This window comes from Poromitra crassiceps (genome assembly GCF_964638095.1).
Source record: "Poromitra crassiceps genome assembly, chromosome: 9".
NCBI classification, from domain to species: Eukaryota; Metazoa; Chordata; class Actinopteri; order Beryciformes; family Melamphaidae; genus Poromitra; species Poromitra crassiceps.
The window spans coordinates 42,034,339-42,062,001 of record NC_139630.1 but is presented as its reverse complement, the minus strand read 5'-3'; the positions used below and the strand labels follow the sequence as shown (position 1 = coordinate 42,062,001).

The 27,663-nt window shown below is 44.7% G+C and overlaps 1 protein-coding gene across 2 annotated transcripts in view; it reads left to right on the top strand.

Annotated features, from left to right (window-relative positions):
* ptprk (protein tyrosine phosphatase receptor type K) overlaps positions 1-27,663 on the top strand; it is a 190,410-nt gene that overhangs the window by 94,499 nt on the left and 68,248 nt on the right. For both annotated transcript variants that reach the window (XM_083643454.1, XM_083643453.1), the window contains exons 4-10: positions 968-1,019; positions 1,192-1,250; positions 9,183-9,264; positions 11,393-11,508; positions 12,207-12,381; positions 24,046-24,158; positions 24,757-24,937. In XM_083643454.1, the coding sequence (XP_083499580.1) occupies positions 968-1,019; positions 1,192-1,250; positions 9,183-9,264; positions 11,393-11,508; positions 12,207-12,381; positions 24,046-24,158; positions 24,757-24,937 (778 nt within the window). The remainder of the gene's footprint in view (positions 1-967; positions 1,020-1,191; positions 1,251-9,182; positions 9,265-11,392; positions 11,509-12,206; positions 12,382-24,045; positions 24,159-24,756; positions 24,938-27,663) is intronic.

Sequence of the window (27,663 nt, the reverse complement as noted above, 5' to 3'; positions counted from 1 at the left end):
ACACATCATTTTGCTTCTAACTACCTGGTAAACAGTCTTTCTTGTATGGGACAATTTCCTGAGACACTTAACCGCAGAGGGTTTTAACAGAGCATTTTAACACAGATAAGTCTTCACCACATTACATTTTTAAAGGGTATAATTTCTGTAAACAGACAAGAAAATCTGTGTGACAGACAGACTGGTCGTTCTGACCATGGTCTCATTGTACGGTAATTATACCAAGGTATCGCTATTCATTTGACAATAATGGATTGATGTTAAAAAATGCTACATAAGTCCCTTTAACATAGGGGTGTGTGTGTGTGTGTGTGTGTGTGTGTGTGTGTGTGTGTGTGTCTGTGTGTGTGTGTGTGCATGCGAGACTGTGTGTTAAGATGTTTTTCCCTATCAAAGTATGGAGGATAGATGCAGGACGGGAGTGTCCAACTCATCTCTGGCTGCGTTTCATGATGCAATGATCAAAACTCCAGCCCTTCCACTGGAGTTGTTTATTTCACACTCTGTCTTTGTCTTCTCATCCTCATTTACCATGGGGGATTGGACTTCAAAGCTTTTCTTTGGATTTGATGTTGCTGCAACACAATTCCGTTATTTTTAATGGGAAATTTCCATTTGCTTACTTTTGTTGCTGCCTGGGCAGCAGGCTGGTGTTGAGAGTACTGGATGACCCAGGGTCAAGCCCACTTGTTCGTAAGCATCTGCCCTGCCGAAGTGTCCATGAGCAAGACACTACTAGCTCCTGCTACTAAACTCCCTGTTGATCGAGGCAAGCAAAAAGAGAATTTGCCTACAGGGATCAATAATGTATCAAATTACTATTATTTTTGTCTTGTTGAATGCATCTCAGTGTAATGGGAAGGAGGCCTATTTGAGCCCATCAGGAAGTATTTGGCTGACTTTGGCATGCTATTTGTTTGTGACTATAATTGAGTGTGTGATAGTTCTTCTGTTACTCTGTCTCTAGGTTAACAAGGGTCCCTTGGCCAACCCCATATGGAACATGACGTCCTACACTGGTAAAGACTGTACCACTCTGGTTTCTCATTTTTCCTCTTCTGACACTGTTGTGATTTTATTCTGATTGTGCTGATCTTCTGACCCTGTTGTGATTTTATTCTGATTGTGCTGATCTTCTGACCCTGTTGTGATTTTATTCTGATTGTGTTGACTGTGATTTTGTTTGTTTAGGTAAAGACTGGCTGAGAGCTGAACTTGCTGTCTCCACCTTCTGGCCTAGCGAATACCAGGTAATACTCTGAATAATATTGTATTATTATACCAGGTAATACTCTGAATAATATTGTATTATTATACCAGGTAATACTCTGAATAATATTCTATTATTATACCAGGTAATCCTCTGAATAATATTCTATTATTATTATTAGAATACCAGGTAATACTCTGAATAATATTCTATTATTATTAGTATTATTATGGACTGACTTATGCCTGGCACCTTCACAGTTCATGTGAACACACACACACACAGGAAGCTGAGGCTCAGGAGGTGACGATTAGGCTAGAAAGACACTGAGAAAGACAGGGAGTGTGTGTGTGTGTGTGGGGGGGCGGGGGGGGGGCTTACCATAGTGGTCTCTGACATTGTTGGTGATACTGTTGTGTCTATTCATTTGACCCTGTTTAAACCAAGAATATTCATATTTACTGTAACAGTCAACATTGTAAACATGTCTAGCTTTACCATCTCACCCCTACCCTCTCCTTCATTCATTCATTCATTCATTCATTCACATATTTGCTTTTATTTGCATTTCTCAAATGATATTGATATAGTATACTTCAGCTCCTGTTGCCAAAGTAAATAGACAAATCCATATAAACAAATCAAATAAGAGGTAATTGAGTAATACTGTATTCTGATATAGGCACCCACCAAACTAACAAACGGCAACATCAATATAGCTATACAATCAACAACTACATGTATAGCAGGTTGTGAATCCTTTGTCTTTATTGGATCATCTGTCTGTCTCAGGCCGCCTTCCTCAGTTTGTCACTCTTATCTCTCTCTCTCTCTCTCTCTCTTTCAATCTGTCTGTGTGTCTCTCTCTCTCTCTCTCAATCTGTCTGTGTGTGTCTCTCTCTCTCTCTCAATCTGTCTGTCTCTCCCTCCCTCTCTCTCTCTTTCATGTGAAAGATGCTTTATTGGCATGACTGTCAAAAATAGTATGAATACCGCAAAAGCATTTTACAATTAACTGCAGGGAATATGATTTTACAAACCCATTAGAGAAATCATTAGACCTACCAATTGAGGTATAACAAGCAATAGTTGGTTTATGGATTACAGTAATGACTGGTGTGAAAAAACAAGGATGTTTGACATTAATTGGCAACAGCTCTCTGCCGTCTGTCTGTCTGTCTGTCTGTCTGTCTGTCTGTCTGTCTGTGTCTCTCTCTTCTGTCTCTTTCAGTCTCTTTTTTTATTTGTAATTGTAGGGATCACAGCCAGTCACTATAGTACTCGTTAACAGTAGCCTCAGTAGACATACAGACACACGTACAGATCATGTTAATACCCGCAGCCTGGGGCCCTCTTCTACAATCTTACTGTAAGTGTGAAATCATCTGGATCTCAGGCCCCCTCAGCGCATAGGCAGGAGATCAGCAGCATCAAACTCCTGTGTCAACATGTTTTAATTGAATATAATCGTCCTAGTTTGCTCTGAAGCTTCTGCTGGTTTTTCAGGCTGTAGAACAGGTTATTGGATTTGAGGTTATGAAACTATTATTTCATGTTCCAACATGTTTCTGTGTTAGCACTTTAGCTGCAGTTGTAATGAGACCGGTTTCACCAGGGGGAGACTGTGCAGATGTGACACATGTATAGCACACACACACACACGCACACGCACACGCACACACACACACACGCACACGCACGCACACGCGCACACACACACACACGCGCACACACACACTACTGATAAGGGATTCAGTGAAAAAAAGCGGCTGGCTACTGCACGTGTATTGGAGGAAGCATGGTGCTAGTCTCGGCTCTCCCCAGATCGGCAGAGGGTGGAGCAGCGACCAGGGCAGCAGAAGGGAAAATTGGCCAAGTACAATTGGGGAGAAAATGGGGGGGGGGGAATCAGAAAAACATTTTAAAAAATCAGTTTTTCTTTCCTGAATTCATCAGCAAATGGCTTGTTCTCTGGACTGGGGTTGTGCAACTGTGCGAATAGGCCTACATCTGGGATCTTTGAAGAACTGAATCAACTGTGCGAATAGGCCTACATCTAGGATCTTTGAAGAACTGAATCCCTTATCAGTAGACATTCCCTAGAGGATTTTTTTGGTATTTTAAATTATAGCCTAGTGAGAAATTATGCTCAATTTTAAATTACCTTGATCTTTGGTAATATAAATGATAGCCTATAGTGAAAAAATATGCTCAATTTGTTTAAAAATGTATTTAAAATGTATTTCGAGCCAGCACAGAAGGTGCCTAAACACAGCTGACATTCCCCAGAGCTTTCCTCAGGGTGTGCTGGTTTTGTCCCATTTGAGTGTCTTTTGCTACTGCTTGGCTTTGGGAATGAACCACCACCTGATGACTGTTCATCACTTCTTTCTGATGCCTGTTCATCACTTCGTTTCTTGACTAAAAGGACAACTAATGTTATAATGGAAAATGGAAAATTACCCCTCCCTTGCAGAGTTAAGAAAATACATTTGAATTCACTCCCCATACATGAAGCAGGGTGATACTGTATATAGTATGCGAGTGGCTGACAGGAGGATATACGCTATCGGCCAACCCTACTCTGGATGGGTGATATTTCAGTCCTCTGTTTTCATCATTACTGAGCAAGGACCTGTTTTAGCCATGCGCGAACGTGTAAAAACAAGCTATCAGTAATCCAGCCTACAAACTAATGACTCCCGCCAGAGCTCGTGACGCTTGCATGATGGACACATCTCCTTAGAGGAAAGGAAACCACTGCCAGAACCATGAATCAGCCAACTCAGATGGTCACCACCCTGATGATGAGTCATGAATCAGCCAACTCCGATGGTCACCACACTGATGATGAGTCATGAATCAGCCAACTCAGATGGTCACCACACTGATGAGTCATGAATCAGCCAACTCTGATGGTCACCACGCTGATGAGTCATGAATCAGCCAACTCAGATGGTCACCACGATGATGATGAGTCATGAATCAGCCAACTCACATGGTCACCACGCTGATGATGAGTCATGAATCAGCCAACTCAGATGGTCACCACACTGATGAGTCATGAATCAGCCAACTCAGATGGTCACCACACTGATGAGTCATGAATCAGCCAACTCAGATGGTCACCACGCTGATGATGAGTCATGAATCAGCCAACTCAGATGGTCACCACACTGATGAGTCATGAATCAGCCAACTCAGATGGTCACCACGCTGATGATGAGTCATGAATCAGCCAACTCAGATGGTCACCACGCTGATGATGAGTCATGAATCAGCCAACTCAGATGGTCACCACACTGATGAGTCATGAATCAGCCAACTCAGATGGTCACCACGCTGATGATGAGTCATGAATCAGCCAACTCAGATGGTCACCACACTGATGAGTCATGAATCAGCCAACTCAGATGGTCACCACGCTGATGATGAGTCATGAATCAGCCAACTCAGATGGTCACCACGCTGATGATGAGCCATGAATCAGCCAACTCAGATGGTCACCACACTGATGAGTCATGAATCAGCCAACTCAGATGGTCACCACGCTGATGAGTCATGAATCAGCCAACTCAGATGGTCACCACGCTGATGAGTCATGAATCAGCCAACTCAGATGGTCACCACGCTGATGATGAGTCATGAATTAGCCAACTCAGATGTGGTCACCACGCTGACGAGTCAACCCAAACAAAAAGCAATGAGCAATGGTTTGTGCCATGACCCCAGGCCTGATGGAACCTATTCAAAACCCCCATAGTTTCATTAATGTTGACGTTATGCTGTTTTTAGTATTCTCTATGGTAACACTTAATTTGCATAATTGGCCTACAGAGTCTACAGAGTATTTTGTAACATTTCATCACCGTATTAATTGACATTCAACAATTCAAATGTTTAGATTTTTTCTGTAGATGCAGATGATGGATTCTAGAGTATATGTGACAATTCATGAACATAATATATTCTCAGTATAATTTAGTAGCTCCAGGTGATGAGAATCAGCTGTGTGGAATGGGAACCAAACAGAATCTGTTAAACATCTACAGACAAAAGCGAAACAGTTGAATTGTTGAACGTCAACTAATAAGCTGTTCAAAGGTTATAAATACTCTCTGACTCTTTGTAGGCGGACTATCCAAATAAAGTGTTACCTTCTCTACAAAAGCAAACTTCTCAGAGATGTGAGAATTTATACACAAATACCCACACGCACGCACGCACGCACGCGCGCACACACACACACACACACACACACACACACACACACACACACACACACACACACACACACACAGGCACGCACACACATGCACACACAGGGACACACAGGGACAGAGTCATGTTATGGCTTCCAAAGAAACTTGGTTATAATAACAAGCGGCTGCAATGATCAGCAGACTGCGGCGGCAGACAGGCCCAGCAGGCAGATAGGCCGGCAGGCAGATAGACGGGCCGGCAGACAGATAGACAGGTCGGCAGGCAGACAGGCCGGCAGACAGACGGGCAGGCAGACAGACAGGTCGGCAGGCAGACAGGCCAGCAGACAGACAGACCGGCAGGCAGACAGGCCAGCAGACAGACGGGCAGGCAGACAGACAGGTCGGCAGACAGACAGGCCCAGCAGGCAGACAGGCCGGCAGGCAGACAGACAGACAGACAGACAGGTCGGCAGACAGACAGGTTGGCAGGCAGACGGGCAGGCTGACAGACGGGCCCAGCAGACAGGCAGGCAGACAGGCAGACAGGCAGACGGGCAGACAGGCAGGCAAACACGGGCAGACAGACGGAGAGATGACAACGGTATTAAAAGTCAACCGATGCCTTTCTGCTGCGCTCCACTGTGAGCAATGAGTGAAAGATGATAGGAGGGAGACAGCACATAGATTGGTAGGGGAGAGAGACAGAGAGGGGCAGAGTTTGACAAGCAGAGGATGATGAGCTATGGGTAAACAGTTCACAGCAGATTTCCTTTTTACAGGTGATGAATGACAACAACCACTCTCCCCCCCTCTCTCTGACCCCTCTTCTTCCCTCTCCTTTGCCCTCCATTCCTTTCCTCTCCTTTTCTCCCCTCCCCTCTCCTCTCCTCCCCTCTCCTCTCCTCTCCTCCTCTCCTCCCCTCTCCTCTCCTCTCCTCCTCTCCTCCTCCTCTGTTCATTACAGCACTCCTCACTGAGTCAACACCGTTAGAAAACAGATGGCAAGCGAGCGAGGGAGAGAAAGAGGAGAGATAGATAGAGAATTGACTTTATCTGCAACCTCTGACAGAATGGTCGACGAAGTGGGATGGCAGAAAACGGAAGCACCTGTTGACTGCAGTGTAGAAATATTATTTCAAGGACTAGGCAACACAAAATAAATATAACCCACAAACTAGTGGCCTGCTTATTCATGTAGGGATGTAACCATAATAATGTCAGTATGGTATATCTGCCAAGCTACCACAGTAGGCTATAGGCCTACTGTACTATGGCCCATCGAATAAACAAACAGTAACCTACAGTAGTAACAGGATTCTTAAGCATACTAGAAGTGTACTCCACCAAGGCCAACACTCCATCTCAGTCTGCTACCATATGCTAATTTCGCATCACAACCCCTGCAGTCTCCACCTTACCGTCCACACTGTCTCCACCTTACTGTCCACACTGTCTCCTCTCCACCTTACCGTCCACACTGTCTCCACCTTACTGTCCACACTGCAGTCTCCACCTTACCGTCCACACTGTCTCCACCTTACCGTCCACACTGTCTCCACCTTACCGTCCACACTGTCTCCACCTTACTGTCCACACTGCAGTCTCCACCTTACCGTCCACACTGTCTCCACCTTACTGTCCACACTTTCTCCACCTTACCGTCCACACTGTCTCCACCTTACTGTCCACACTGCAGTCTCCACCTTACCGTCCACACTGTCTCCACCTTACTGTCCACACTGTCTCCACCTTACCGTCCACACTGTCTCCACCTTACTGTCCACACTGTCTCCACCTTACCGTCCACACTGCAGTCTCCACCTTACTGTCCACACTGTCTCCACCTTACCGTCCACACTGTCTCCACCTTACCGTCCACACTGTCTCCACCTTACCGTCCACACTGTCTCCACCTTACTGTCCACACTGCAGTCTCCACCTTACCGTCCACACTGTCTCCACCTTACCGTCCACACTGTCTCCACCTTACCGTCCACACTGTCTCCACCTTACTGTCCACACTGCAGTCTCCACCTTACCGTCCACACTGTCTCCACCTTACTGTCCACACTTTCTCCACCTTACCGTCCACACTGTCTCCACCTTACTGTCCACACTGCAGTCTCCACCTTACCGTCCACACTGTCTCCACCTTACTGTCCACACTGTCTCCACCTTACCGTCCACACTGTCTCCACCTTACTGTCCACACTGTCTCCACCTTACCGTCCACACTGCAGTCTCCACCTTACTGTCCACACTGTCTCCACCTTACTGTCCACACTGCAGTCTCCACCTTACTGTCCAAACTGCCTCCACCTTACCGTCTACACTGTCTCCACCTTACCGTCCACACTGTCTCCACCTTACCGTCCACACTGCAGTCTCCACCTTACTGTCCAAACTGCCTCCACCTTACTGTCCACACTGTCTCCACCTTACTGTCCACACTGTCTCCACCTTACCGTCCACACTGTCTCCACCTTACTGTCCACACTGTCTCCACCTTACTGTCCACACTGTCTCCACCTTACTGTCCACACTGTCTCCACCTTACCGTCCACACTGTCTCCACCTTACTGTCCACACTGTCTCCACCTTACTGTCCACACTGTCTCCACCTTACTGTCCAAACTGCCTCCACCTTACTGTCCACACTGTCTCCACCTTACCGTCCACACTGTCTCCACCTTACTGTCCACACTGTCTCCACCTTACTGTCCACACTGTCTCCACCTTACTGTCCACACTGCAGTCTCCACCTTACTGTCCACACTGCCTCCACCTTACCGTCCACACTGTCTCCACCTTACTGTCCACACTGCAGTCTCCACCTTACTGTCCACACTGTCTCCACCTTACTGTCCACACTGTCTCCACCTTACCGTCCACACTGCAGTCTCCACCTTACTGTCCACACTGTCTCCACCTTACCGTCCACACTGCAGTCTCCACCTTACTGTCCACACTGCAGTGATTTTCATTACTTATCAATTCTATGGCAGCCATCAGAGATTACCATGATCCAACAGGAAGGCTCCCACCTGTCATTTCTGGCTCCATGGTCAATGTATAGTCCAAATCTCAATCTAAATTCACAGCAGTCTCGTAGGAGATAATGCTAGCATTGTATTTATCTAGTTTTATGCCCCATTTGCAATGGCTGCAAGTGACTTTCTATCTGCCGCTTAGGTTCTGTCTGTCACCTTGGCAGCAATTTTGAATTTAAATGGACATACTTACAGTAGCTTCTATGTCCAAAATGCATTTAGAACACAGTCCAAAGGAGCAGTTTGGTAACAGTGCTATAGATGGTTGATGATGTGCTATTGAGGTTTGTGATTTGCAAGAGCAGCATTTGTTTATTATGTCATTTCCCTTTTCTCCTACGAGCAGCATTGCCATTTTTTTTGCTGTGTTGTATTTTGCGTTTTGTACTTTCTTTTTATTTTGCTAAAGCTGTTCCATTTTCAGGCTAATGGAGGGTCACAGATGGAATTGGCCTCCTCACAGAATCACTTTCCTTCTCTTCTCCTCTGCATTTCTCCCACCTCTCTTCTGCTCTGCTAACATTCCTTACTTTCATTATACATTTATACACTTTGCAAAGCACACATTTAAACGGCAAATATAAAAAAACGAATTCAAATATGGAATATATCAATACATTTATCATGTATTCTTAAATGTTATGTAGTAGTTATGATGATGATGATAATAATAAATAATAACAACAACAATACCAAACTCGGCATCTCTGTTCTCAGGTCATCTTTGAAGCAGAGGTTTCGGACAGTAAAGCCGGCTTCATCGCCATAGACGACATTCAGGTGCTCAGCTACCCATGCGGTGAGTCATTAGCATGCCAGCAATTAGTCCTAGTTGGCTGCATAGACGCTGATGGCTTTGGCCACTAATTAGACTGTACCTAGCATGGTTTCTGTTGCAGCTGAATGGGTAGATAAGTGGGAAGGTGACACAGAAGAGGTGGAAGGGAGAGGGGGAGGAAGAATGAGGAGCAGAGAGAGAGAATCTTAGGGAGGGATGGAGAGAGAAAGAGAGAGTCTTAGGGAGGGATGGACAGAGAGAGGCAGTCTTAGGGAAGAATGGAGAGAGAGACATTCTTAGGGAGGGATGGAGAGACAGAGAGAGAGTCTTAGGGAGGGATGGACAGAGAGAGGCAGTCTTAGGGAAGAATGGAGAGAGAGCCATTCTTGGGGAGGGATGGAGAGACAGAGAGAGGCAGTCTTAGGGAAGAATGGAGAGAGAGACATTCTTAGGGAGGGATGGAGAGACAGAGAGAGTCAGTCTTAGGGAAGAATGGAGAGAGAGACATTCTTAGGGAGGGATGGAGAGACAGAGAGAGAGTCTTAGGGAGGGATGGACAGAGAGAGGCAGTCTTAGGGAAGAATGGAGAGAGAGACATTCTTAGGGAGGGATGGAGAGACAGAGAGAGTCTTAGGGAGGAATGGACAGAGAGAGGCAGTCTTAGGGAAGAATGGAGAGAGAGACATTCTTAGGGAGGGATGGAGAGACAGAGAGAGAGTCTTAGGGAGGGATGGACAGAGAGAGGCAGTCTTAGGGAAGAATGGAGAGAGAGACATTCTTAGGGAGGGATGGAGAGACAGAGAGAGAGTCTTGGGGAGGAATGGACAGAGAGAGGCAGTCTTAGGGAAGAATGGAGAGAGAGACATTCTTAGGGAGGGATGGAGAGACAGAGAGAGAGTCTTGGGGAGGGATGGACAGAGAGAGGCAGTCTTAGGGAAGAATGGAGAGAGAGACATTCTTAGGGAGGGATGGAGAGACAGAGAGAGAGAAACAGACAAAGAGGGAGCGAGAGAGAGTGAAGCGGGAAATGAGACAGTATTAGGGCAATCATGGAGAGAGAAGATTCTGACCACTCAGCATTTTCTCACACACACACACACACACACACACACACACACACACACACACACACACACACACACACTTACACAAACACACTGAACAGTAGCTGTCTTGTCTCGTACTGAGGAGAGAGATGAGAGTTGCGATCCATTTTAAATTCTTGCTACGTTTGAAGTCGCCTTCTCTCCTTCCCTTCAGTGTGTCCTTGCTGCTAGAGCCCTCCATCTAAAAGAGTTAGCACAGAGCTATACAGCCTCACACGCCTGTTCCTAGTGAGGAGCAGTTACAACTCCTTTAGCTAGTGTGCTTCAGTCGATTTTATCGAGGAATCCATTTAGTACTTTGAACAATCAGGTCCGTCTGTCTATTAGGAATTGTGCCACTGACATCAGTCAATCTGTCAATATTCTCAATTTGTGGACATTTGGCCAACGGAGGGTTTGTGAGGACATTTCAAAGAGTCCCGGTCGGAGGAGAGGACCAGGGCACCTAATGGGAGAGAGCACAAAGATACCCTGTAGGGAACAAGTATTTGAAATGGAATTAGTCCTTAGTCTCCACAGTAGACGCATTCATCCTCACAGCTGCATTTCTGAACACACAACCTTGTGTGTGTGTGTGTGTGTGCTTTCGTTTCATCACCATAGTAGCTGCTATCTATGATTGCAATCACCTCCCCAGAATGAAAATGTCAAAGTGGAACTGCATCTTCAGGGCCTAAAAGGCTTATTTCATATCTTAGCATGGTCGTTTAGAATTGGAATCTATGCGAATTATATCGGATGTGACATTGACGTTATCTCCCAATGGCAATAAGCTATCCTGCGGTGCTTTCTTTGGACTTCAGTAAACTTTATTAGCAGTAATAATAATAATAATAATAATAATAATAATACTATATATGCTTTGTGATAACCTGACTGATCCATCATTTGGTCTGGCTCTGTCACCCCATCCCCACTTCCTACAACATATAAAACCAAAGCAAAAGCGTGTTACAGCAGAAATCAGACAACCTTGCCATGACCTCATTACTAGTAGCATATTGATCTGATTTCCTCCAACATTGTGACCTCATTTCCTGTAGATAAATCCCCTCATTTCCTGCGTCTGGGGGACGTGGAGGTGAACGCCGGGCAGAATGCCACGTTTCAGTGTATCGCCACTGGACGAGATACATCCAGCAATAAACTCTGGCTACAGGTACGGTCATCTCCACGCGCGCACGCACACGCACGCACACACACACACACACACACACACACACACACACACACACACACACACACACACACACACACACACACACACACACACACACACACACACACACACACACACACACACACACACACAGAATGCCCTGTTTCAATGTATTGCTACTAGATGAACAATCCAATCCAAATGTATGTATGCATGTATAGTATGTATGTATGTACTGTATGTATGTATGTATGTATGTATGTATGTGTATACAAACATACTGTAGACAAAGAGGGCAAAAAAAAAGAAGCACTCCATGTATCCTCAGGACAGGTACTGTATATCCAACAATAAACTGTAGCACGTGCACGCACACACGCACGCACGCGCACGCACACACACACACACACACACACACACACACACACAGCTCTCTCCAGGCTATACATCCTAGCTGCTAACTTGATTAAGAGTTTAATAGCTGCTGATTTCATTATGGCTCTATTGTGGCGATGACCTTCAGACCTGCTGTCAGTGAGTGATGGAATGTGAGTGAGTGTGAGTGTGAGTGTGTGTGTGCGTGTACGGGCATGTGTGTGTGGTGCAGTGCTGCCTTGTGACCTTGAGCAAGGCAGTCAAAAAAGAAAACTCCCCTCAGCCTCTGCAGTAGCAGCTCTGTCTACCTGTCTGTCTTTCAGAGGAGAAACGGCGAAGACATTCCCGTTGCTCAGACTAAAAACATCAACCACAGACGATTCGCCGCCTCCTTCCGCCTCAAAGAGGTGACCAATCAGGATCAAGATCTGTACCGCTGTGTCACCCAATCAGAGCGGGGCTCCGGGGTGTCCAACTTCGCTGGCCTGATCGTCAGAGGTGAGGATGTTTTTTTTAATGTGTGTGTTTCTGTTTTATGTCAAAGTAAGGTAAGTTAAGGCATTGGTGACAGCACACACAGTACCTTTGGAAACCAATTTGTCCTAACAGGTTTTGGGGGCACATTTTGTTTTGTCCATGACCCTGTTGTTGACCCAGTATTTGTATTTTCTTTTGTTTTTTTTACCCAGTTTTATGTTATTACTCTGAAACAGTGGAATAAGAACCATTTTGAAAATATATCTTTCATATCAAGAGCAGATGCACTGTGTGAAATACAACTCACTAATACAATATATAGACTAATGAGCCAGATTCTGTGTTTATCTATGTGGTGTGTATGCCAGCCTTCTGCTTCTATGTGTGTTTATACACGTGCACATGCGTACGTGCGTGTCAGTGTGAACCGGCCGTGTGTGTGTCTTTGTGCGGGCGTGTATTTGTGTGTGTGTGTGTGTGTGTGTGTGTGTGTGTGTGTGTGTGTGTGTGTGTGTGCGTGCGTGCGTGCGTGTGTGTGTGCGCCCTGCACGCTCTAACTGTCATGTGCAGCTGACATGTGGTTAATAAGGTGTCACCAATGTGTGTTTGAGATGGAATGCTTTATTCATTCACATCCAATAGCTTACATATTCAATTCATCTCCCAGAGAGAGAGAGAGAGGAGGAGGGCAGAGAGAGATGGAGAAAGAGAGGGGGGGACAGAGGGAGAGAAGGTGATGTGGGATTGACAGAAGGGAAGGAGAAGAGTGGGAGATAGAAGGTGGATAGGGAAGGTGGGGGTGAGTGATGGGAGAAGAGGAGATGGTGAAGGGAAGTTGAATGTAAATACTCCGCTCATTATTCCCTGAATATCCATATGAGAATGAAGAATATGTGTGAATATGTAAACAGCCCAGCACAGTCATGTTTATTATTCTGCATAAGAAATGACTGAGGACAGAGGAATGAGAAATCAAAGCAGCAGAGAGCTCTCAATATGAATATGAATATGAATATTGGCCTGTCTCGCTCTGATAGTGGAGCTCTTACACTGTCAGGGTTAGGGGTTCAACTCCCTGTGTGGCTCAATGGTTCTGACCCTGCTGGGGGAAGGGTTGTCTCTCCCAGTGGGACTGCCAGTGAGAGGGTTTTCTTTTTCTTTGGTCAAGCAAAACAAGCATTTTGGAGGTCCAGGTTTTCCACAGGACCCCGCTGATTGAGCATGAATATGAGTGCCTCATGTTTATTTATGGTGAATATCTTTTGTGAATATGAGAAGGCAGAGGAAAGAGATGAGGCATCGACGCAGCAGGAAGCAAGTGTTCAAACATGAATACAACCAATATACATAATGTGACGATATGGAGATGCACATTCAATAAGGCCCATTGAGCACAGTGTCTTTGATAGCCAGCCGTCAAACAGGAAAACCTGCCACTTTAACAATCGGTGAAATGTTGTTTTTTGGGAGCGATGAAGGACTCTGGCCATTATGACTACTGATCCAGAGTCTGCTTCTTAGAGAGATGTCACAATATAAGAAAGAGGACTGCATGCATGACTACTGATCCAGAGTCTGCTTGTTAGTCACAATATAAGAAGGAGGACTGCATGTATGACTACTGATCCAGAGTCTGCTTGTTAGAAAGATGTCACAAGATAAGAAGGAGGACTGCATGACTACTGCTCCAGAGTCTGCTTGTTAGAAAGATGTCACAAGATAAGGACTGCATGACTACTGATCCAGAGTCTGCTTGTTAGAAAGATGTCACAATATAAGAAGGAGAACTGCATGACTACTGATCCAGAGTCTGCTTGTTAGAAAGATGTCACAATATACTGTAAGAAGGAGGACTGCATGACTACTGATCCAGAGTCTGTTTGTTAGAAAGATGTCACAATATAAGGAGGAGGACAGCACATGGCTACTGATCCAGAGTCTGCTTGTTAGAAAGATATCACAATATAAGGAGGATGACTGCATCTATGGCTACTGATCCAGAGTCTGTTTGTTAGAAAGATGTCACAATATAAGGAGGAGGACTGCATGTATGGCTACTGATCCAGAGTCTGTTTGTTAGAAAGTTGCACACAATATAAGAAGGAGGACTGCATGTATGGCTACTGATCCAGAGTCTGCTTGTTAGAAAGATATCACAATATAATGTAAGAAGGAGGACTGCATGTATGCCTACTGATCCAGAGCCTGCTTGTTAGAAAGATGTCACAATATAAGGAGGAGGACTGCATGAATGACTGCAGAAAGAGACGAGCCTCATGTTTATTTATTGGAAATATCAGCCGGGAGATGAGCAAGAGCCGGTGAGAAATCAAAGAAACAGGGAGTGTTTTTTTTTGTTGCAATAACACCAGTCTAGCTTCAGTCGCATCATATCAAAGTAAGTATTATCTGAATTATCTATGTGTGTGTGTGCATGCATGCATGCATGTGGATTCCTGTACAACTGATCTGGATTGTATCTTGCACTTTTTTGAAAGCGGCGCGGGAGGGGGGGGTATTGGTGCTTATTGGGGCTTATTGGTATTGTTTGGAACTTTAGGCCAATCACACTGCACAAACAAACCCACAATCAGCTGGCAGGTGCAGACAGTTTAAGCTGCCAATTTGTGTTTAGAAAATGTGTGTGATGATGAGTGAAAACAATGTGTTGTAACTGAGTTTAACCAGACAGACGTGTCATTGTTATTTTGCTTGGCAATTTTCTGCACTGGCTACACATTAACCATCTTTGGAACTGAAATCAGTAACATTTGTCTAAAGTTTGCTAGCTAGCTAGCGTGACAAGGACATAAGGAATAGCTACTCTATATATTGTCTGATTGACTGTAATGTTAGCCAAATATGTGGCAGTGGTGTATCTGCAACATATATTATCTTTGAGTTAATTTGACTAAAAATAAAACACTAAAATTAATTCAATACTCAAGGTGCCATAAGTCATGCTAAATAGTCTAAAAAGGCACAAACATTGCACTGGGGAGAAACCCCGGACCCCTAATCTTAAACCAGTCCATCTTTTCCACAATCTTGGAATGCTCCAGAGACAGTCGCTACTTTCACCCATTAACATTTGGACAGAGAAAGTTATGAGGAAGTCCCAAAGAAAAGAAAAAAGCTTCAGACTGTAAGGAAGTTCGATGGTAGTCGACCAATCATGACACATGCTCCAGAAAATTGATATATAACTAAATAAAACAATATCTTGTCCAATTTCCATTTCTGCTCAGAAGCTAGCTAGCTAGGATTCAAGTCGGCTATTAAAGGAGAATTTCGTTTTTTTTTTACCTGGATCCCTCTCCTCACATTAATTATTATCTGACGACTCACCCAGTGTTCTCCGCAGCGTTTTTGTCCGTCTTAGGCGTTGTTTTGAGATCAATAGTGTGCAAGCCAGTCCTAGAATGGAGCTCCGTGGGGGCCACGTAGCAGCGTGCTTTTCATCCATGTAAATAGACAGTTTTATTCCCGTTTTCGGATCCCTAAAGAACCAGCAGACTGCTATTGTCCCCCGGGCTCTTTACAGCGGTAAAGAGCGCCGAGCGGTAGTTGTTCCAGGCATCCCAGGCATCCCATTTCCGCCTGTCGGGTCAGTGAGACTTTCCTGACGAGAGTTGTGTCTCACTGACCCGACAGGCGAAAATGGGATGCCTGTAACTACCGGTGAAAAGAGCCCGGGGAAGAATTGCAGTCTGATCGTTCCTTAGGGAACAGTTTATGCATCGAAAACGGGAATAAAACTGTCTATTTAGATGGAGGAAAAGCACGCTGCCACTTGGCCCCCACGGAGCTCCATTCTAGGACTGGCTTGGACACTATTGATCTCAAAACAACGCCTAGGACGGACAAAAACGCTGCGGAGAGCACTGGGTGAGTCGTCAGATCATAATTAATGTGAAGAGAGGGCTGCAGGTTAAAAAAACCCGAAATTCTCCTTTAAGCGACTTCACAGGGGACATGGAAGTGGGGAAAGGAGCAGATATTCTGCCTTATTTTTTGACCAACTTTGAGAGCTGTTGAAATACAGACGGGTAGGTGGGTGCTGCTGAGTTACAGACGGGTAGGCGGGTGAGCTGCTGAAATACAGACGGGTAGGTGGGTGCTGCTGAGTTACAGAGGGGTAGGTGGGTGCTGCTGAGTTACAGAGGGGTAGGCGGGTGCTGCTGAGTTACAGAGGGGTAGGTGGGTGCTGCTGAGTTACAGAGGGGTAGGTGGGTGCTGCTGAATTACAGATGGGTAGGCGGGTGCTGCTGAATTACAGACGGGTAGGTGGGTGCTGCTGAATTACAGACGGGTAGGCGGGTGCTGCTGAGTTACAGACGGGTAGGTGGGTGCTGCTGAATTACAGAGGGGTAGGCGGGTGCTGCTGAATTACAGACGGGTAGGCGGGTGCTGCTGAGTTACAGACGGGTAGGTGGGTGCTGCTGAATTACAGAGGGGTAGGCGGGTGCTGCTGAGTTACAGACGGGTAGGTGGGTGCTGCTGAATTACAGACGGGTAGGCGGCTGCTGCTGAATTACAGACGGGTAGGCGGGTGCTGCTGAGTTACAGACGGGTAGGCGGGTGCTGCTGAATTACAGACGGGTAGGTGGGTGCTGCTGAATTACAGAGGGGTAGGCGGGTGCTGCTGAGTTACAGACGGGTAGGTGGGTGCTGCTGAATTACAGACGGGTAGGCGGCTGCTGCTGAATTACAGAGGGGTAGGCGGGTGCTGCTGAGTTACAGACGGGTAGGTGGGTGCTGCTGAATTACAGAGGGGTAGGCGGGTGCTGCTGAATTACAGACGGGTAGGCGGGTGCTGCTGAGTTACAGACAGGTAGGCGGGTGCTGCTGAATTACAGAGGGGTAGGCGGGTGCTGCTGAGTTACAGAGGGGTAGGCGGGTGCTGCTGAATTACAGAGGGGTAGGCGGGTGCTGCTGAGTTACAGACAGGTAGGCGGGTGCTGCTGAATTACAGAGGGGTAGGTGGGTGCTGCTGAATTACAGAGGGGTAGGTGGGTGCTGCTGAATTACAGAGGGGTAGGTGGGTGCTGCTGAATTACAGAGGGGTAGGCGGGTGCTGCTGAATTACAGAGGGGTAGGCGGGTGCTGCTGAATTACAGAGGGGTAGGCGGGTGCTGCTGAATTACAGACGGGTAGGTGGGTGCTGCTGAATTACAGACGGGTAGGCGGGTGCTGCTGAATTACAGACGGGTAGGTGGGTGCTGCTGAATTACAGACGGGTAGGTGGGTGCTGCTGAATTACAGAGGGGTAGGCGGGTGCTGCTGAATTACAGACGGGTAGGCGGGTGCTGCTGAATTACAGACGGGTAGGCGGGTGCTGCTGAATTACAGACGGGTAGGCGGGTGCTGCTGAATTACAGACGGGTAGGCGGGTGCTGCTGAATTACAGACGGGTAGGTGGGTGGAAGCATTTGGAAATTGTCTTGAGACTAGCGGACCCCCACCAGAAATATCCCTACCACTTCTAAACTGGAATCAATGCCCTTGTGTTACTCTGTGTGTGTGTGTGTGTTTGTGTGTGTGTTTGTGTCACTAGTGGTTTGGTCAGAGCCTGGCTTTAATAAAGCCGTGCCCTCTGGTTACTACGGTGACAGAGCGCATCATCACGCCAGCTCGTATCACGCACACACACACACACACACACACACATATCACCATGCCAGCTCGCATCACGCAGACAGTCCATGGCCTAAAAAGCTCCTGCAACATTACTGTCACACACACACACACACACACACACACACACACACCAATATAGAGTGTTTAAAAATTTGGATGTAGCCACTGCGATGTCACCCATTGGTTTCTGGACTCCCGATTTGAAGCCTCGAGTTTCACATTGTGACCATCGCCATCTTGGTTTTCTTGAAGGCAGAAGTGACTATACAGTATGTGAATGAGAAGAGCTGCAGCGATGCCTGCTATTGGTCCCTGATCGCCGATCTGCGCAATCACTCGACAGGCGACCTGTCAATCACACCCCAAACCATAGTCTGCTTTATTGTGTATTTTACTCTAAATCAGACCACAAAATGAACATCAGCTGTATTGAAGAAGACTTGAAACTAGTGATTGAGACCATAAACCCATTAGGAAAGTGTTTACTGAGGTCATAAATCAAGTGACAAGAGAAGGTGGGTCATTTCTTCTGTCACTTCTATACAATCAGACTTCTTTTTGTAGCCTTAAAGTCGAGCTGAACCCAAACATGACTTTTCTTTTCTTTTAGTTCAAATACCTGGGTATGCAGTGCACCTATTTAATAATGTATGCAACAAAAATCACAAAAATATACACACTTTTTCACATCAAAAGTTCATTTTTCAAGATTTCATTCATAACAGTAATCTACAGTTTGCTGACGTCACCTAGTACTATCAAATTTCTACCCCATTTCAACCAATCATATCATGACATGGCAGCTGTCAATCAAATCTTCATTTCAGGATAATTTTCCCTTCCAAATGAAGGAGAAAATGGCGACTAGTGCCTGTCATCTGGCAGAATTCCTATCCCATAAACTAACTACTAATAGAGATAAAGATGGGAGTGCTGCATTGGGTCAAGACATCAATATAAGTTAGCAGAGTAAAAATCAGGTGCTTTTCCAGGATGGGGCATATATACTGTAGATACAAGATAAAAAAGAGAGGTCGCTGTCCAATATGGTTGCAGGGAGTTCCTCAGGTGTTGAAGGCAGCAAAGAGGGAAAACATCCGAGGCACTCTGAGTTATATTACAAATCCTTTATTCTACAGGGATATACCAACGTGTTTAGACTCAAAGAGTCTTCATGTACAATACACATTTCCAGTATAATCCATACTGCCTTCATGATCATTGTTACAGTAATGTAAATTCAATGATTAGCTTACAACATCCTATTTCTCCATCGCCCATCGTCCATCTGCAGTTTTTGTACTTCGCATAGGGATGCCACGGTGACGGTGTGAACATTTTCCCACCGGGTAATAAACACGTGACGTTACCGGTGACACCGTAAAAATAAAGGTAACAAAAAAAAAAGCTCCTCCGCTGTCCTCACGGTCCAATCAGTCTTAAGTCAGCCCTCCCTGCTGCTGTGTAACATTAACTTGGACGCTCACAGTCACAACACTGGCTGCCTCACAACTCATGGCTGTATCCGACTCACAACTTTTCAACATTAGCAACACATCTGGAGATCTGACATGGGATTAACATTACCAGTAAGCAGGCAATGACTGAATGCTGGGTAAGTCCTCCCTCCCGCTAGCAATGATGCCAAGTTAGCATCGACAACAGAATGCACACACAGGCTTAGCTAAGGGTCTGGCCTACATGTGTATGAGGAGGTCATAATTTATGTTCATAAGATGTATAGCGTTAACTAATGTTAGTTGCTGGTCTAACAAGAATAGTGGAGCCACACTGCAGCCCAGAGGGAGCGCTTGTAATTTACCCCGGCACACACTGAAACTGGCACGTGCGGGCAGAGTTTTTCTTTCATTTCTTCCTCCATAAAAACGAACGGTGTTACCGGTGGGCATGTTATGTAATCGGTGTATGCCCCACTACCGTGTAACACCAGTAACATCGACTACCGCAGCAAGCCTACTTCCGCATTGGGCTCATTTTTCAGAACCAAGGGTTGGGGCTTGGTGCACACGTGTGTGTGTGTGTGTGTGTGTACGCGCGGACGCACGCACACACACACACACACACACACACACACACACAACAGCAATCTCGCTCTACTGTAAGTGTTAGTGACAGGTGGGGCTTCAGGCTGTATGGAACTGTAGAAAATCTGAAAACTACCACTGTTGACTATCGATAGCGCTGAAACACAGACACACACACACACACACACACACACACACACACACACACACACACACACACACACACACACACACACACACACACACACACACACACACACACACACACACACACACTATCTCTCTCTCTCTCTCTCTCTCTTTCTCTTCTCCCTTGAGCTGTGACCCTTGAGGTCACTCCAGTGAGTTCCATGGTGGTGTCAGCAGCGGTTCATGAAAGCTAAACTTTATTGACAAGGTTGCTGACGACGAACAACAAGCAAGAACATGCCCTGTGGGCACCGGTCACCAGGCAGCAACACAATACCTTTTCTTTCTTTCTTTCTTTCTTTCTTTCTTTCTTTCTTTCTTTCTTTCTTTCTTTCTTTCTTTCTTTTTCTTTCTTTCTTTCTTTCTTTGATGTGACTCACTAGAGCATACATCTTACAGTAAATCAGAAAATGGACGAGGCTGAAAACGACAGCTGCTTTTGAAGTTGCCATGATGTTAATTGTTCTTCTTTTTTTTAACTTACATTTGACCCAAAATGAGAAATAATCATGTGATTAATAATGAAATCGTCTGTGAACAACATCAGTACTTTTTTTCCCTTTTCTTAGGTCAGCGTTACAAAGACTACTGATGGAAACAAAAGACAAAAAAAGAGAGAAAAGCATGAAACCATTCAAGTATTGTTAGTATTGTTAGAGCATTGTATTGTTCTCTCTTGAGTCACATAATAATGACCCACTTCCTTTCCTCACCCTTTCATTTTTAACTCTATTATTTATCTTAGGTGTTTGATAGGTTTTTGAGCAACCCACACACACACACACACACACACACACACACACACACACACACACACACACACACACACACACACACACACACACACACACACACACACACACACACAAGCATACAAGACAAACACATTGGAAAAACAATATTTTCATTTTGTCTGAATGTACTGTGTGTAGTATGTGTATGTTTGAGGTATTTCTTTATTTGTTGATTTGTTTGTTAATCATCAACTTGTTTGTTTTGTTTATTTGACGGCATTGCAGGCTGACATGCTGTTGACGTTGGTTTTCTGAACTCACTTCAACGTTCATTATCTGGATTCAAGTGTGTGTGTGTGTGTGTGTGGGTGTGGGTGTGTGTGTGTGTGTGTGTGTGTGTGTGTGTGTGTGTGTGTGTGTGTGTGTGTGGGTGTGTGTGTACATGTGCTGTCAAAAGACAGTGTTTCATCTGTTGGTCAAAAGACATGTCCCAGCCCGCGCCTCTCTGACAGCCGTCTTCAACACACACACGCTCACACGCACACACAGACACAAATACACACGCTCACACATAGACACGTATACACACGCTCACACACATACACAGACACGCATGGACACACACACACACACACACACACAGTTACACACTTACACAAATACAGACACGCACAAGGAGAGAAGAGGTAACAGCAATACAAAATATGAATAGCTATTAAAGGAACAACGTGCACAATAACACACACAGATAATTCAGATATTACTTTGATATGATGTGATTGAAGCTAGATTGGTGTTATTTCAAAAATAATCATCTTCTTTTCTATCTCCATACAGACAGCAAATTGAGTGTGTGTTTGTGTGTGAGAGAGAGAGAAGGGGAGAGAGAGATGTGTATGATTTATGTGAGATACTGTAGATGCTTATGGATCAGAGTGTGTGGTGTGATGCGATAGTTGTGTGTGTGTGTGTATGTGTGGTTACTGTTTGTGATTAATTCATGTGTGTATGAACTCTGTGTGAGTGTGTTTGTCAAGTCAAGATGGATCTTGGATGCAGTGTGTGTGTGTTGGGCTGTCGGCTCGTCAATCACCTGAGTGTGACAGCTAGCACTGATCTGATTCACTGGCCCTGAACCTTCACACATCCATCACACACACACACACACACACACACACTGAGAGGATCATCAACATGTCCTCATACTGAAACGACAGAATAAGTTGATTTCCAATGGCTCCCAATACAACACATCTGAGCCAAACGGTGGGTGCATGTGACACACCTCACAGCATGACATGTTGGAGACATGGTTAATATGACACACGTCATGTCGGTTAACTTGAAAAACAGCTTGGTTAAGGTTAGGCAACTAAAACAACGTGGTTAATGTAACTGTCCCCAATAGGCTGACCGCGGTCTCGGTCCAGACCCAGAAGCAGTCCTATCCGGACCCAGAGCTATAACGTAACCAGCATTTTACTTGAAATGAGAAAATAACTTCTTTATTACTACGAGTATGAGTACTTATTATTTATTCCCTCCAGTTAAATCTGAAAACTGAAAATAAACATTGTTGAAATATTATTGAATTGTAATTTATCTGAACAGTTGTTGACTATACAGAACGTTCATACAACTATTGGGTTACTTCAATATAGGCCTATACAGGTATGGCATTGAATCATAATGCAAGTTAGACGTTACGATGTTCTGGACCTTTGCTCGAGGAAATGTTCTCTAACTGGACCTGTTTGAATCTTAATGGAATACCAGGTGTATCTCGCTTGCTCTCTTGTATGAAAGATGAGGTAGTTACGAGGAAGTTCCCGATCCTTCAATTCCACCCTATCATCCAATTTCAATATCCAACTTTTGTTTTGTTAAAGACCGCCAGAGCTCGCCGCTGCTTCCTGGTTACAGCTCCCGACTCTGGTGTCCGCACTGCACACATGCACGTACTCACACGACCGCAAGGTCACATTCGTAAACATAATTTAACCACCTTGAAAATCGCCTAATGTTGTTTTCCTTGTGAGGACAGCCTGGGATCGTGGGACCCAGTGCCTGCCTCAATTTCAAATTATACTGTAGTGCAGTGGTTGGCAAACTGGGCTATGCATGCGCATACGTGGAGGTACTACACGGGGTACTTGATAGAAAGGAGAAAATGGAAAAATGTAAGAATAAATCATGAAAATGAATAAATCTGCTCAGGAGGCACAAATTGCACTTCTTTCACTCCATGGGCCATATCTCATGCCTAAGTGCAAGGGCAAATCTTTGCTAGTTTCTAGCACTCAAAATCTCCCTTTTTCGTTTAATTCCCACTGGGTCAGTACATCAAACCACTGGGTCAGTACATCAAACCATGTGTTTCACTGGGTCAGTACATCAAACCATGTGTTTCACTGGGTCAGTACATTAAACCATGTGTTTCACTGGGTCAGTACATCAAACCATGTGTTTCACTGGGTCAGTACATCAAACCATGTGTTTCAGCGACCCAGTGGTAATTACAAGAAAACATGGGAGATTTTGAGTGCTAGAAACTAGCAAAGATTTGCCCTTGCACTTGCACTTGGGCATAAGATATGGCCCCATGTCTTATTGTAATTTTATATTCTTCAAAAGGTGGGTTATCATTCATTCATTGCATCAGGCTATAGTTTACTCTTGCAGTTTTCTAGGCAAAATTTTGTAGTTTGGTCATACTTGGATTTTGAAATCAGGGAAAGGGGGTAGCTACTGAAGCCAAAAAGTGTGAGACCCACAGATGTACTGTCGGATGAAGCAGAAAGGCAATCTAAGCAGGGTTTGCATCCCACCAAACCTTAATGGCTGCAGTGTGTGGGACATGTTGGCTGTTTTGTTCCCCCTGTCATCCAGTGAAGGCAGAAAATATCCTGCTTGCATTTTCGGCAATTAGCGGTGTGTCTTGGTGCCTCAGCTAAATGTGTATTAGCGGTGTGTCTTGGTGCCTCAGCTAAATGTGTATTAGCGGTGTGTCTTGGTGCCTCAGCTAAATGTGTATGTTGTAATTTAATTGAACTTGTTCATTGTGTTCCTCTCCTCAGAGCCTCCTCGCCCCATCGCCCCGCCCCAGCTGCTGGGTGTCGGCCCGACCTATCTGCTGATTCAGCTCAATGCCAACTCCATATTTGGAGATGGGCCTATTATACTGAAAGAGGTATGTTGTTTTGCAAGCATCATAAGATATGGGATATTGTATGATATTTGAGCACTAAGCCGTGAGAGGCTGTATTTAACACCTCTTAGCTGTTATAAAATCACTGTAAATGATGGCCTCCAGTGTGGCTTATTGCTTTTCCAAAACGGTCGTTACACACTATTTGTAATAAAAAGATAACCTAAATGTCCAATCAATCTTTTATTTTTAATCATTTGTAATTAAACGATCATAATAATAAAATGTTATTATTCCACCTAGTAATAAGGATCTTGAACAGCAGCTAAATAAAGTGGATGCACATAAGTAGCAGTGAGTGATGATTTTGGGCTAGTACATTAATATTTAAATGAATTGGTATGTGGTCACGTGTGTGTTTATTGGGTATTTTATAGAGGTTTACAATGGGAATAAGCTCATCAATGCTAATGACTGCAGCTATCAGTTTTTATAATAAATAATAATTTCCTGATGGATATTATCTGACATCAGGCATTTGGACAGAGAGCCATGTTGTTATCTCTAATAACTGAATTATGGGAGTCGTATTAACACTGCTACTGTAATACTAATATGACTTGTATGTTATTTCCCTTAGGTTGAATACCGCATGACATCGGGCAGCTGGACAGAGACTCACGCTGTGAACTCTCCCAACTACAAGTTATGGCATCTGGACCCAGACACCGAGTACGAGATCAGAGTTCTGCTCACCAGACCAGGAGAGGGAGGCACGGGCATGCCCGGACCACCACTCATCACACGCACCAAATGTGCAGGTAGGCCCCCTCTACACACACTTCACACACACCAAGTCATGTCGTGGAAAATATATAGGTGGATGAACATACAGTACATTAATACATTTATGCGATTTTTCCTTTAGATGACAATATCTTCATATAACTACATCAGTTGACAGTACTTACTATAATGAATACTATGAATTCTGTCAGGACTACTATAGTCAAAATAAACATTATTAGCTATCAATATTTATATTTGGCGGTATGGCTCTGTTCTGGGAGCTCCCTGTCCTTGCATGCGCTTACATGGAAAGTAAGAACAGAACAGTCTGGTAAATTCAGAAAAGTACATCACTTTAGTGTAATGCAGCCTTTAAAACTATCTATCTGCTGCTTTAAAAAAAATATCTATCTGTCTGTCTGTCTGTCTGTCTGTCTGTCTGTCTGTCTGTCTGTCTGTCTGTCTGTCTAACTATCTATCTATCCATCCATCTAGATGGTTTTGTCATCTATCTGTCTTTGTTCTACTTGGTAGAGTGATATTGGTACTGTGAGGAGAAAGGGAGTGGAGAGGTATGGATAGAATTAGAGAAGAAAGCAGAGGAGGGGAGGGACTGAGTCAGTCTGTGGTTGCGAGTCTTTACCTCTCTCTCTCTCTACCTCTCTTGCTCTCTCCATCAATGTCTCCTCCTTTCTCTCACCTCTCCCATTCCTCCCTTTATGTCTCTCTTTCTACCTGTGTATCTGTCTTTCTCTCTCTCTCCCTCTCTTTCTTCCTCTCTCCTTATCTCTCTTTTTCACTGTCTCTATTTCTCTCTCTTTCTCCCTCTCTCTCTCTTTTTCAAAATGTCCCTCTGTCTTTCACCCTTTGTCTCTGTTTCTCTCTCTCTCTCCCTCTCTCTGTCAGCCGATCAATAGACAGAGGCCAGAAACACCATCTGACATTTGTAGAAATAAACGACGAAATATAAACACTGCTAGCCTGAGGGAGAGAGATGGTTGATATGAGAAAGAGAGAGAGCGGTAGGGAGAGAGAGAGAGAAGCAATGAGCAAGACCGATAAAGTGAATGTGAAAGAGCAATGGAGAGACGATGAAAAACAATAAGGCTGCAAAATAAAAGAGGAGAGAGAGAATGATGAAACCAGAGAGTGAAAATGAAAGAGACAAAAACTCATAAGCACAGGGCCTGACTGATCTCTGCCAACCTTGCGCGCGCATGTGCGTGCACGCGCGCCTGTGTGTTTATTGACAGAGGGGAAGCCATAGTCTAGTTCAACCGACTCACGTTCTGAAGTTTCCTGTTTGACAGGAAGAGGAAATTAATCTTCTTCTCCTACAGGAACACAGCTGAAGTAAAGACGTTAACTTGTTGTTGTCCGCGTTAGCTGAGAGCGAATCTGGGAACAGTCTATCAATGACTGCGTTGATATCCCGGTCGCGCGTATACTTTTCACAACCCAGTTTAGGCAAAACCACGGCCACGCCCGCATGACGTGACCGGAAGAAGCCCCGCGCCGCTCTGCTAGCTTAGCAAGCTAGCAAATGCTCAGCTAAAAAGTTCTTTATTAACCGAATCTTTGGCCTAACCGCAAGAGTAAACCTTCAGAAAACTTCAGGCCAATTGTAACTTCAAACAGAGATGAATTGTTTGCCTTTTTGTGATCATCCATTTACACATAGTTTTTTACGCCCTTCTACTGCAGACTGCCCATAATCTGACTGCGGTCAAGCCAGCCTCCACTCCGAAATACACGGTCAAACTAGCCACCGCGTTATTTTGCGGTACGTTGATACAGTCGCAAAATCCAAATGCAGCATCATGTTATGGTCATTGACTTGTTATTTTTCTCAGATCACCAGATCACCCCAATATACTACTACTCAAGATTATTACTTTTAAAAGCCAAGAAAAACAATGTTAATATTTATTTTATTACTACTTAAATAATGTCATATTATATGCATAAAGCGATATATATCCATGTAATTAATGTGTCATATTATGCATAAAGTCTATATAAATGCGCTCTGCTGCATAACAGACGATCTTCATTCATCTTTCCAAAGTATTTTCCAAACTTGCCGGCGAGTGAGCGTAAGTGACGTGAGCAAGGTGGGCGTGGTTTCACCTAAACCGGGTTGCGAAAAGTATACACGCATCCCGGTTATGAGACTTATCCTGGTTTTGATCATATTCGGGATATGGTATTTACATGGAACACAGAGAAATCTGGTTATTCATATCCCTGTATACATGGTAAGTACTGTACTAGTACTACTACGGTTACTGATCACTTCATGCTATTTGCGCAGGCAGCTGTGATCATTACAACACAAACAGGCATCAATATCATTATTTTATATTTTGATTTATTTTTGCTTGTGACATCATTCACCTTTTTTGGGAGTGTGTGGGATTCCCATGGACGCCCACTTCACGGTGGTCTGTCCCCGTTTGCATGCTGCTTTTCTTTAAAGGGCATATTCAGGTTTCTGAAATCAGGATATGATGTTTACATGATCAGGATATGATGTTTACATGATGTTTATATGATGTTTACATGTGCAAACACAAAAGCAGGATACTCCAAAACCCTGATAATAACCAGGATACTCAAGCCCATGTAAATGCATCACCTGGTAGCATGCGTCCCACGGAGGCTCTGTCCTTTGCACGGCTGACGTGGGTTTGAATCTGAGCCGATGTCCTTTGCAGCATGCCATCCCCTCCCCCCCCCCCCCCCCCCCCCAAATAAA